At 39.0% G+C, this 13,165-nt stretch overlaps 1 protein-coding gene across 1 annotated transcript in view; it reads right to left on the bottom strand.

Moving 5' to 3' along the window:
• Positions 1-3,541: 3,541 nt before the first annotated feature.
• The window catches only part of CATSPERE (catsper channel auxiliary subunit epsilon), a 271,733-nt gene continuing 262,109 nt past the window's right edge, over positions 3,542-13,165 (bottom strand). The window contains exons 21-22 of the mRNA XM_068538508.1: positions 10,708-10,761; positions 3,542-3,695 (exon numbers count right to left, since the gene is read on the bottom strand). Coding sequence (XP_068394609.1) covers positions 3,542-3,695; positions 10,708-10,761 — 208 coding nt within the window. The remainder of the gene's footprint in view (positions 3,696-10,707; positions 10,762-13,165) is intronic.

Genomic DNA, 13,165 nt, shown 5'->3' with positions numbered 1-13,165 from the left:
CTTGTCTGAAAGGAAATAGGACATTGTGGAAGGTAGGCGGAGTCAGAGAGAGAGAGCGATCAGGTGGAGGTGCCCTCAACTGCCATGCAATATGAAGGAGGTTTGGTAAAGCCTTCAGGAGTCCTTGGGGCAGGCTGGCAGGAGTCTTGTGTTTACCTAGGATCCAGGCTGCTTAAGTATCCCCACCACACTCAGTCACTGGAGAGGGAGCGACTTGAGGGTGGGTTGGAGGTGTGGCCTTGGTGCAAATGTGGTGGTGGATTTCAGGGGGCAGCAGCTGATGCCCTGGGTCAATTACACTCCTGCAGTAGGAGGCCTGCAAGGAGCACCCTCATGGCTTCCACAAACCACTCATCTTCACCAGCCCACCTACATCAACACACATGAACTCTGGCTTCCCTCCTATAACAGTGGGTGAAATGTTCAATTTCAGCGCTGAATCACATTTTATCTTGCCTACTCAAAGATTTTGATCCAGCAGTTACCCCTTTCTCTCCTGGATCATCAATTTTCCCTAGTCACTGGATTATTCCTATTAACACTCAATAGCACCTTCCTGACCTCACCTCTGCCTCCAGTTGCCCTCCATTTCTTTGCTTCTTATAGAATAAAAGGAACTCCTCGAAAGAGCTGTTTACACTTGCTGTCTCCACTGCTTAAATTCTCAGTCTTTTGTTCAAAGTGAGAAGAGATTTCCTCAGTATGATTAATTAAGTAGTATAAGTTCAGTGTGGTGAGAAACAACAGTAAGAAAGCAAATATCACCTGGAACTACATCATTTTAAGTTTGGTGACGATCACCCTTTTACTTGTCATTATGCAAAGACACATCGTTTTACATAAGGAGAAGAATTAATATGCTATGTTCTTTTTTTTAAATCATCTTTTTTCTTTTTTCTTTTTGGCCACGCCAAATGACTTGTGGGATCCTACTTCCCTGACCAGGGATCCAACCCAGATCCTCGGCAGTGAAAGCACAGAGTCCTAACCACTGGATTCCCTGCTATTTGTCTATTGTTTCCTTATTCCCCAGTTTTGAGGGTTTTGTTTATATCCTTCCCTCTCTACATCTCTTGCTACATACCTTCTCCCGCTCCTGCAGTGTACAGACATACACATGCACACATGCACATGATGTACACAAAATACTACACGATACATTCCATACTTTTCTCTGTGTTGTCATACACAGAGCTTTTGTTTTGTTTATATAATGGGATCATACTATAAATACTTCCTTGCAGCTTGTTTTTCTCATTTAACAAAACCTTGTGGAAAATCTTTTAAATCAACTAATACAGACTGATCCGTATGGTCAGTGACCAATCATTTATTCAATCATTCACCTACTGATAGACATTAATTCTCCTTCTAGAGTTCTGTCACACTATCTATCTATCTATCTATACACACACACATATATGTATATATAATAGTTATATATAACTATTATATATATATAAAACTATTTGAATATTATGTATACATTGGTCCTCGCATCTCATGGATAGACTCCTGATTCCCAAGAGTGGGATTTCTGGGTCCAAGAGAATGAATATTTCAAATTTTAATCGATCTTGCCAGCTTGCTTTCCAAAAAATCTTTAAAAATTCACGTTTCCTTCAGAAATGCAAGATAATTTTTTCTCATCCCTGATTCTTATTCCTTCCCAAGAGTATTACCCTTCTGAGTTTTTGCCAACAGGTGAGAAAGGTAGCTTCATTGTAACTTTGGTTTGTATCTTTCTGACTGCTGGTGTGGTTGAGCATCCTCAGTGGATAAGCACCTGATTCTGGAGCCAGTTTGCCTGATACTTCACCTACCAGCTGTGTGACCTTAGCAAAATTATTTACCCTCTCTGTGCCAGTTTCCTCATCTCTATAATGGGATAATAATAGTTCCAATTGCGTAGTGTTGTTGAAGAGGATTAGATAAATTATTAGAACAATTTCTGGCACACAGTAAACCCTAAAATAAAGTTGTTTTTAATATGTTTATTGGCTATGTTCTTCTGTGAAATGACTGTATTTTTTGCTCATTTTATATTGGGTCATTTTCTTTTTTTTTTCCATCAAATATTTCTATCAGATCTTGTTTCACCTCTTTCAATAAAGATTTTAAAGATGTTTTTCATGTATGGCATACACCTTTCACACTAAATTTAATTCTATGTAATTTGTCACTACAATAAAGATTATTTTTTATTATTTCTATTGCTGTTAAACTGCCATATAAATATTATAGAGAAAAAGTATTGAATTTTAAATATGTGTCTTATATTGAGCCATCAAATGCTCTTATTCTAATAATTCTTGTTCCTAATTTTGGGTTTCCTAGGCATATAATCTTATTATTGAAAGAGATTATTTTATCTCCTTTCCCCTAACAGTTATAATGGTTATTTTATTTTCCTCCTGTAATGTCAGAACCTTCAAAACAGTGATGAATAGCAGGTATCCCTTTTTTGTTCCTGATCTTAGTAAAATGAGAAATTCTACTTGTGGACAATAGCTTTGATCTGTGCCCATGGAGTCCCATCTTGCTCCTGATCTTCCATTCTTTATGTCTGCGCTGTGGATTTCAGACTTGTTTACCCAGCCTCCACAATCACATAAGCCAATTCTTCTTCTTCTTTTTTTTGTTCTTCTTCTTTGTTTTCTTTTTTGGTGAGGGGAAAGGAGCCAATTTATGAAATTAAATAAAGTTCAATGAGGGAGTGAAGAACATGAGCTAGGATACCACCGCCCTGGCTGGACCCAGCACAGCTAAAGCTCAGCACACCATGTATCTCCGGCTTTTCCTCCCCATAAGCCAATTCTTTTAAATAAATCTCTTTATACACACACAGACACACAAAAACACACACAAAATCTCCTACTGGTTCTCCTCTAGGTGGATCCTGATTGTTCAAATACTAATTATTTAGAAAGCTGTGGTCACATTTGGACAAGTTAAGAAGCTTATTTTGAGCATCAAAATCAAATTTGAAAACTTAAAATTAAGACAGAGTATTAGCCTCCTGTTTTCAATATGATAAGTTATATTTCATATGTGAGTCTACCATTAGAAAAACTTCTGAAATATCTTTGACAGACTATTTAAATTCACATATTTATTAAGTCTTTTATACATTAAATTAACTACAGCCATATAAGGTTCATATGAAAAGTTTTGTGCAAAATAATAATATTTGACACATTTAAATATATTTTCAAAAATTTTCTTTCATTCTTAGGAAGGATTGTAATAGCCAAACTTAAGTGGTTTTTAAACTTTTTAATTTTTTTAAAAAAGCCATGTAAGGGTATACAGACTACCTTAAGATAAAAGTGAACATATTAAGGATTAATTTAATAACATACATTATATATTAAAATAGTTCTGTTTTGGGTAATTTCAGAACATTTCTGAGATTTTGAATTTGGTGATACTATGAGCTTATACTTAGTATTTCTTGGTCAAACACACACACTCTCAATATGAGTATATATACACACTCTTTCTACATACATATATTCATATTAAATAAACTTTCATTTTTCTAATTATTCTTTTGTTTTCTTTCAGATTTGTGCAGTGGTTCATAAATATATTCTCTGTAAATCCTCAAATAGTGAAAGTAGCTCAGAACAAGAATACTGAAGAACAGTAGCATCAGGAGAAAGAGGAAAGCTGCAACCATGTAAGCACTTGGGCTGAAATAAGAAAAGAAAAGCCATTAGAAGTCATTGTTCACTTTGGTTGTTAATTTTTTAAGTCAAATAATTTTTGAACAGCTAGCTGCTATGCCATTGTTCTCTGTTAATAACTAATAAGATTCATAAGACATCTTGTCTACCCTCAAGATGTTCACCTCTTAGTGTTTGAGGCTGACCAGGGAAGAAGATAGACAGTGTGATTGATCAATATAATGAGAGAAGGAAGTATAAAGTTCTATGGGAGCCAGGCATCAGGAAGAACTTCCAGTGGAGTTGACTTTTGAACTGAGTATAAAGTAAGAGTTAGCTAGATATGAGTAGGATTAGGAGTATTAGTATGAGTTAGTTAGATAGAAATGTCTGGGAGTGTAGAAGTAGACTAAAGTGGGCATAACGTTTTAGGCAAAGGGAGATGCATTTGCAAAGACATGGAAGCACGAGAAAACTTTAAGATCAGCCCCAGACATTCTGGAACTAAAACTAGTTTAATGTGATTAGAATTTAGGTGGTGGGCTCAGTGGTTAGAGATGAGGAATCATAGGTTGTTCAAGGTGTGAAAGACAGCTTTTATCAAGCTACAGGGTATGAATTTTAGTCTAAGGGCAAGAGGGAGTTTCAGACATGTGATATAGCATTCTCCGTTTAGAAGGATGATTCTGACTGTAGTGTGAAGAACGGATGAATAGGAGGCATGAGTGTGGAGGGAGAAAACCAGTTATGAGGTTTTTGTAATAACCAAATATGGTGAGAATTTTAATTAATTACTGGCTCTACAAATGGGGAGAAATGGATAGATCTAAGATATATTTAGAAGTTAGATTGGATTGATCTTGGTGATTGTTAAGATGTGGGGTTTGAGAAATATGTTAGAATAAAGGATGCCTCCTAAATTTGGGGATGAGGTAACTCTGAGGATGGTAGCGCCATTCACTGACATAGGAAATTCACAGGGAAGAACACTTTAGAGGGTATGTGTGAATACGGTTGGTTTACTTTTGGGCATATCAAATTTGAGGTACATGAGGGTCAACCAGGTATGTGTGTGTGTGTGTGTGTGTGTGTGTACACTTATGAGATACTACTTTCAGCTGGGATCCAGACATCTGCCTCTTCACCTCATGTTCCTCCCATCAGAGTAGATTTATTTCTTAAGCCAAACACTGTGCTGTTTTTTATTTCGTGTCTTGGTACCTGACTTTAGTTTTTAGTTCTCTTTTAAACCATATTTATTTGTTTGCAGTATTACACTTTCCCCAGTTCCCCAGTCTCATTAGTCTGACCTTCCTCCTCTGTGGATACAAGCTTAATCTAGCTCTAGTGAATCATTTCCTTCTTAGAAATTAATTAACTAACTTAATAAACACTCTGATATATGCCAAGTACTGTGCTAGGTGCTGGGAAAACAATATAATGAGTAAAAATAGATATGGTCTTCATCCTTAGAGAACTTACATTTTAGTGGGGACATAATCATTAATCAGATAATGAGAAAATAAATATAAAATTGAACTTGTGATAAAAACTAAGTAGGAGAGGTATACAATGCAATGAAAGCTTCCTATAGCAGGATTTAGCGTGGTGAATTGGCCAAGAAATGACCCCATGGGGAAAAGAAAATTATTCTAAAATTTGAAGAATTAAATAGAAGTGGAGTTGGTAAAGTTAAATAGGTAAAGAGGGGAAGGAAGAGATTCCAGATAGAGGAAAATAGCACATGCAAGGCTCCTGCTATGGAACAGAGTATGGAGAAGACTGGGGATTGAAAGAAGGTTCATAGGTCTAGAGCTGAGAAAATGAGGGGAACATGATGCAAGATGAGACTGGAGACATAGGTAGGGGCTAGAGCAGAAAAGGTCTTGTAGGCCATGTTAAGAAGTTACCATTCTAAGGAAAGAAACTTAAGGGTTTTAAGCTACTAAAATTAGCATTATGAGTCTATTGCAGTAATTTGGATCAGAGATAATGGTAACTTGGATTCGAGTGGTGTGGTGGTGATGGGTTTGGTAAGAAGTGGATTCATTTAAGGGCAGTTTAAGAGGTTAAATGAATGGGAGGCAGTGACTGGATGAGCTGGAGGAGAGAGAGAGAGAGAGAGAAATGAATGTGATCCCTAGGTTTTTGTTTTTCATTTTTGACTGCTAGATGTTTGGCTTGTACAGTTTGATGTGCTATTTCCTGAGTGAGGGAACACTGGAAAACAGGGTCGCCATATTTTTCAACTCCAGAGGGCACCATTCACATTACAGCCTATGTGAATGAATTCTCCTTGAGCTGTGCAATGACAGTTCATAGGGCTGAATGCAATTACCTTGATAAGTTATCTTACAGTGGTACAAATAATGGGGTAAGGGAATGGGTGGTAAGATCATGAGTTCATTTTTGGACATGTCCAGTTTGACCAGTCTTTGAGGTATCTAAGAGAAGAGGTTAAGTAGAGAGTGGGATATATGGCCCTGGACTGGGCTGGAGATATGATTTGGGAGTTGTGTGTTTACAGATACTAACTGAAATCATGGGTATGGATGAGCTTGCCAGAATGAGCAGCTCAGAAAACCAGGACTGAGCCCTAAGGAAGGTCAACATTTAATGGCTGGTGATATACGTTGAGGCTCTCTTTACTAGAGAGAGAGAGAGAGAGAGAATGGCTACAGAAGGCTAGGAAAACCTGTAGAGCAATATGGCAGTCAAAGGGAAAGTCAACACTAATGGAAGCTCAAATAAAATGTGGACTGAAAAATATCTGTCAGATTTAGTGTAGGCCAGTTCCAGCTCAAGATGGTGACAAAGGAGGCTCCTGAACTAACCTCCTTCCATGGACACACCTATCCTACAGCTACATATAGAACAACTCCCTCTGAAAGAAATCCAGAAACTAGCTGAGCAACTCCTACACATTGGGTGAACGAGAAAAACCCACTCACATAAAAACGAGTAGGAGAGACTGAGGCACAATCTCACTCAAACCCCCAGCTCCAGCACAGCAACATACGATGAGGAGGGAACTCACAAATCCTAGCTTCTCCCTAAGGAGTTTGGATCTAATATCCAGTACCCCAACTTTTAAAACTTCCACCTGAGGGATGGGACCCCCAAACACCTAGCTCTGAAAGCCAGCTAGGCTTTCATCCATGAGACCCACAAGGCTGTAGCAAACAAATGGGCTCCTGAGGACTCTTGGTGGCTAACCCCCTCTCTCACTCCCCGCTCAGCACAGAGCCAGCAGACTGAAATGCCCATCTCCCAGTCTTTCCATGAAAGAGACCTAGTTGCCTATCTTAAAAGCTGAAATCTGAGGGTTAGTCTCCTAATATAACACAAATCTAGGGGCCAACTGCAATCTTCTGCAGAGACTGGGAAGCTGGCAGATGCCATCTTTGCGCTCTCCCTCTGCCTCTCCCCAGGTCACTGGTATCTCCCTGAAATGATGTTGTGCACACTTCCGATGCTCCAGTTTCTACAGCTGCTGCTCAGGGGGACACACCACTTGATCGCCTGGCTCTGGTGGCTAGCAGAGCTTATGTTCACCAGTCCCACAGGACTGTAACAACTGTTCTTAACTGGCTATTCCCTTAGGGCTCAGCAGAGAGGGAAGAGAAAGAAAGGCTGTCTTCTGGTCTTTCTCTGAAAGAGGCCTACATGCATACTTTAAAACCTGCTGCTTGAGAGTCCAGCTTCCAGCCAGGCTGCATCTAGGCTCTGACTGAGATTCTCCTCTTTGGGACACTGACAGGTCTTGGTACACCCTCAACTACTGGGAGACGCTAAGAACTAAGAAGGCAGCTTGGACAATCACAAAGGTTTAAAAGACAAACGACAGCTAGGGCTGGGCTGAACAATAAGTTCCATCTGGGAGAAGTGGCTGTTTTATCTATTGCATAGAAACCAACACAGAAAATCTAGGAAAATGAAGAAACAGAGAAATACATTCCAAACAAAAGAACAAGATAAAACTTCAGAAACAGACCTTAATGAAATGGAGATAAGTAATTGACCTGATAGAGTTCAAAATAATGGTCATAAAGATGCTCAGTGAAGTCAGGAGAACAATGCATGAACAAGTGAGAATTTCAACAGAGAGACAGAATATATTAGAAAGTACCAAACAGATTTAGTGCAGGCCAAAGCTATTCTAATGAAAAGTAATTGGTGAAGGGATAACAGAGAAAGCAGGCTGGATGGATTAGCAAAATAGGGATGGAATATAGGGAAATGAGAACTATGAGTGTAAACAAGCCTTTTAAGGAGTTTCTCTTGCAAAAGGGTGGTAGCTGGAAGGGGATATAGTTGTTGTTGTTGTTGTTTTATTTGCTTAAAAAACTTGAGGGTGATTAAAAGCCTATTGGAAGGATCTAGTTGTGAGGGAAAGTTGAATATATAGAATAGAGAAGTAATAATTGATTTGGAATTTTCCTTAGAAAGTGGGAAGGAATAGGGTTCAAGGCATAGGTAGAAGAATTATATTTAAAGAGGATGTAGAAGGATAGAAAGAGGCGAGAATGGGTATAGATGTTAGTTGGTTTATATGTTTGGAATCAGAAATAAAGGTCTGATGGCTTCTAATTTCCTGTCTGATGGCTTCTAATTTCTCTGTAAAGGTGAAAAAAAAGTTCATTTGATGATTGTTAAGGAAAGGAGGTCCAAGGAGCAAGCTAATTAGATAAGGTCTGAAGCAGTTGTTATGGAGAGTGGAAACGCTGGTTGACCAGAGAAAGAAAGTAGGATTTCCGGGTAGTGTTGGCGACGTATTTGAAGTTGGTGATCAATTTGCCCTGTTGTGTAACTTTCTTTACGGGGCTGCTCAGATGTAATCACAAAGAAAGAAGGTAGTTGGGGGCTTGCCAGAGGGGTTGCCAAATTCCAGAAAGGTAAGGGAGTACTAGAAAATGTTATTGAAATAATAGACTTTGTTTGAAATGTAAGGAAATAGGAAGTAAAAAAGGGGAGAATGAAAGTAGAGGTGGAGGTCCCAATGAGGATGAAGAAGAATTGTAGCAGGTGTAGTTGAATTAGCAAGCTGGGAAGGTCCGAGAATGAGATGTCTGAACTGATTCTTAGGAAGCAGAGAAGTTATGATGGTATTGAGAAGTTATGAGAGTATTGACAGTGTCCAAGGCATGACTGTGGGAGTGGATGGCCAGAGTACAGTGCAGGAGGGGGACACTAAGGATTAGGAAAGGCCACGATGGTGGGGCTTGATGTGGAGATGAAAACAGGATGGCATTGAATGAAGTGGAGTTTGGAGAGGATGAACCAATGAGGACAGAGAAAGGACAGGGGTATAGCAGATTATATGAACCTCAAAAGGTAAGTGTTTAAAAAAATTGTGGGGGGGTTGTTTTTGTTTTTTTAGAAGAACCAGAATAAATAATAATCTGGGAGTGGTAATGGTGCTCTGAGGCACAGACAGAGAGCTCAGAGGACAGGATTTAGGTGAGTTTGCTCGTTAAATGGTGGCAACTCCAAAGGACACAGTGGAAAATTGAGGAAGTGGTTGAGCACTGGGCCAGAAAGCAAAGAAAGAGTAAGATCTTTGCCTCCTACAAACTGATCTACAGCCACTGTTTGCTCATGAAAAGGTCTCTCTTACTAGGAAGATGTTCACCACCAGCTAACCCCTGCTCTGCCTCTGGACCCTTCAGGGCTCAGGCGTAACAGAGACTGAACTGCAGTCACTAACCTAATGGACTATCCCCTATGCTGCACCATATTCTCTGGCTGCTAAAATCCAGCTATAGGGGGGCTTCCCTGGTGGCACAGTGGTTAAGAATCCGCCTGCCAATGCAGGGCACATGTGTTCAAGCCCTGGTCCAGGAAGATCCCACATGCCCCGGAGCAACTAAGCCCGTGTGCCACAACTAGTGAGCCCACGCTCTAGAACCCGCGAGCCACAACTACTGAGCCTGCGTGCCACAACTACTGAAGCCCGTGCACCTAGAGCCCGTGCTCCACAACAAGAGAAGCCACCGCAATGAGAAGCCTGCACACCACAATGAAGAGTAGCCCCCCGTGCACCGCAACTAGAGAAAAACCCGCGCGCAGCAATGAAGACCCAACGCAGCCAAAAATAAATAAATAAATAATAAATAAATAAATAAATAAATTAATTAATTAATTAATTAAATAAGTTGCATGTTTAAAAAGAAAAATCCGGCTACTGGGAGGTGAGCTGGAGCAAATAGGTGAGATGCCCCTTTACTCCCTCCTCTCCTCCCTAACTCACCAACTCCCCCCTTCTGTTGGTGGATACTTGGGTGGATGTATGTTCTTAATATTCATCTAAATCAAACATACAAATCTAATGAGAAAGAGAAGTTCCTGCAAAAAGGCTATGCATGTTTCCTAAACTTTCCTAGAAACCAGGCATGGCTTATCTCATTTGCAGATTATTCACACCATTAACCTCCGATTAGCACAAAAAATTGAGGAGTCAGTAATATTCAAAGTAGGGCCATAAGTAACTTAAGTGTTTGTGGTCCACTCTTGTTTAACATTTTCCAAAACAAAAAACAAAATAAAAACACAGCACAGAGAAGCAGAGTCATCTGCCGTTCCAACATTTGTATTACGACTTTTTACTCTGCTCTCCAAGGAAACTAAAGCTGAGTCCAGGGAAATGCTTTTACTACCCGTTCCCTGTATGTATTGGAATGATGGCCAGTGGTCAAGGGCTGACTCAGGGTCATTGGGGCACAGCCACTGTCTCCTCCCTGTCCCCACTGCTGCAGTCTACCATCTGCCCTTAGGTGGAGTTGAAAGACGCTTTTGATTGGGAAGACAATGGCTGTTGAAGGGGATGAACAAAAGGGGACCCAACTGCAGCAACAATTTTCAGGAATTCCTACTTGCTGTATCCCTGGTTTAGTAGATACATACAATTTTTAGGATGTCACATATAGGACAGAAGTATTAGTGTCCCAGGAAGATAGGGGAGACATGTATTTCCCTTTTAGCTGCCACCATATCCTTTACAACTTCCCTCATTAAAGCCTGATTAGGCACCAGTCATTACCTGGGAATCACTCCAAAGGTCTCTATTGCAAATATAGTGGTGAGGTTACAGAAACTGCAAATTAGAAAAAAAATATTAAAGATTAAATTAAATACAGTGTATTACAAGACTCCCTGCACATCTCTATGGTAACAACCAAATCATGTATAATCTTAGTTAAGGTGTCATTTTCTTTTTTATTTTTTCTTTCAAGATAGTTAATAATTTTATTATTACTAAAAGAAATTTATATCAAACTGAGCATTACCTTCCATTTTACAGAGAAAAATCTCCACTACAGAGTAAGGAATGAGAATTATTAATGATGAATTGCGTAATTTCATTTAAATCACATCTATATGACAAACTATCAAGTTGGTTATTTAGTCTATGAAGAATTTGATATATTTATAAATCAAAGGCCTTTATAATTAAGAAAATTACTATATTTAAATATATACTCCCTTCTTTGTTCTGCTGATAATTTCACTGCAAAATCACGGTTGGTAGACTGACATCAAGGAAGACTTGCTAAGAATTTTGTTCCCTTAAGTGGACAACTTCACTAATTTCATTAGCTTTTTTTTTTTTGAGTCTTTTTTTTAAATTGAAGTACAGTATAGCTAATTTACAAGGTTGTGTTAATTTCAGTGTAAAGCAAAGTGATTCAGTTATACATATATCTATTCATTTCAGATTCTTTTCCCTTATAGGTTATTATAAAATATCTAGTATAGTTCCTTGTGCTAAACAATAAGTTGGTTGTTGGTTATCTATTTTGTATATAGTAGTGTGTATATGTTAATCCCAACCTCCTAATTTATCCCTCCTGGCTCTTTTCCCTTTGGTAACCATAAATTTGTTTTCTATGTCTGTGAGTCTATTTCTATGTTGTAAATATGTTCATTGTTATCTTTTCTTTTTTTTCTTTTTTTTTTTTGGATTCCACATATAAGTGGTAGCAATATGATATTTGTCTTTCTCTGTCTGGCTTACTTCACTTAGTATGATAATCTCTAGGTCCATCCATGTTGCTGCAAATGGATATAACATCTTTATCCATTCATCTGTCAATGGACATTTAAGTTGCTTCCATGTCTTGGCTATTGTAAATAGTGCTGCAGTGAACGTTTGGGCACATGTGTCTTTTCAAATTATGGTTTTCTCCAGATATGCCCCTGAGTGGGATCCCTTGATCATATGGTAACTCTATTTTTAGTTTTTATAGAAACCTCCATACTGTTCTCCATAGTGGCTGTACCAATTTACATTCCCACCAACAGCGCAAGAGGGTTCCCTTTTCTCCACACCCTCTCCAACATTGTTATTTGTAGACATTTTGATGATGGCCATTCTGACCAGTGTGAGGTGATACATCAGTGTAGTTTTGATTTGCATTTCTCTGATAATTAGTGATGTTGAACATTTTTTTCACGTGCCTATTCGCCATCTGTATGTCTTCTTTGGAGAAATGTCTATTTAGATCTTCTGCTCATTTTTTTTTTTTTTTGTGGCTTATTCCTTTTTTTTTTTTTTAAAGAGCTCCTGACTTATTTATTTATTTATTTATTTTATTTTTTTGGCTGTGTTGGGTCTTCGTTTCTATGCAAGGGCTTCCTCTAGTTGTGGCAAGCGGGGGCCACTCTTCGTCGTGGTGCGAGGGCCTTTCACTGTCGCGGCCTCTCTTGTTGCGGGGCACAGGCTCCAGATGCTCAGGCTCAGTAGTTGTGGCTCACGGGCCCAGTTGCTAAGCGGCATGTGGGATCTTCCCAGACCAGGGCTCGAACCCGTGTCCCCTGCATTGGCAGGCAGATTCTCAACCACTGCGCCACCAGGGAAGTCCTTCTGCTCATTTTTTGATTGGGCTGTTTGTATTTTTAATATTGAGCTGCATGAGCTGTTTATATATTTTGGAGATTAATCCTTTGTCCATTGTTTCGTTTGCAAATATTTTCTCCCATTCTGAGGGTTGTCTTTTCGTCTTGTTTGTAGTTACCTTTGCTTTGCAAAAGCTTTTAAGTTTCACTAGGTCCCATTTGTTTATTTTTGTTTTTATTTCCATTACTCTAGGAGGTGGATCAAAAAAGATCTTGCTGTGATTTATGTCAAAGTATGTTCTTCCTATGTTTTCCTCTAAGAGTTTTATAGTGTCTGGTCTTACATTTAGGTCTCTAATCTATTTTGAGTTTATTTTTATGTAAGGTGTTAGGGAGTGTTCTAATTTCATTCTTTTACATGTAGCTGTCCAGTTTTCCCAGCACCACTTAGTGAAGAGACTTGTCTTTTCTCCATTGTATATCCTTACCTCCTTTATCATAGATTAGTTGACCATAGGTGTGTGGGTTTATCTCTGGGCTTTCTATCCTGTTCCATTGATCTATATTTCTCTTTTTGTGCCAGTATCATATTGTCTTGATTACTGTACCTTTGTAGTATAGTCTGAAGTCAGGGACTCTGAGTCCTCCAGCTCGCTTTTCTT

Source organism: Eschrichtius robustus, chromosome 3, assembly GCF_028021215.1.
Source record: "Eschrichtius robustus isolate mEscRob2 chromosome 3, mEscRob2.pri, whole genome shotgun sequence".
Classification (NCBI taxonomy): Eukaryota; Metazoa; Chordata; class Mammalia; order Artiodactyla; family Eschrichtiidae; genus Eschrichtius; species Eschrichtius robustus.
The sequence above is the reverse complement of the archived record's forward strand: the minus strand, read 5'-3'. Positions and strand labels throughout refer to the sequence as shown.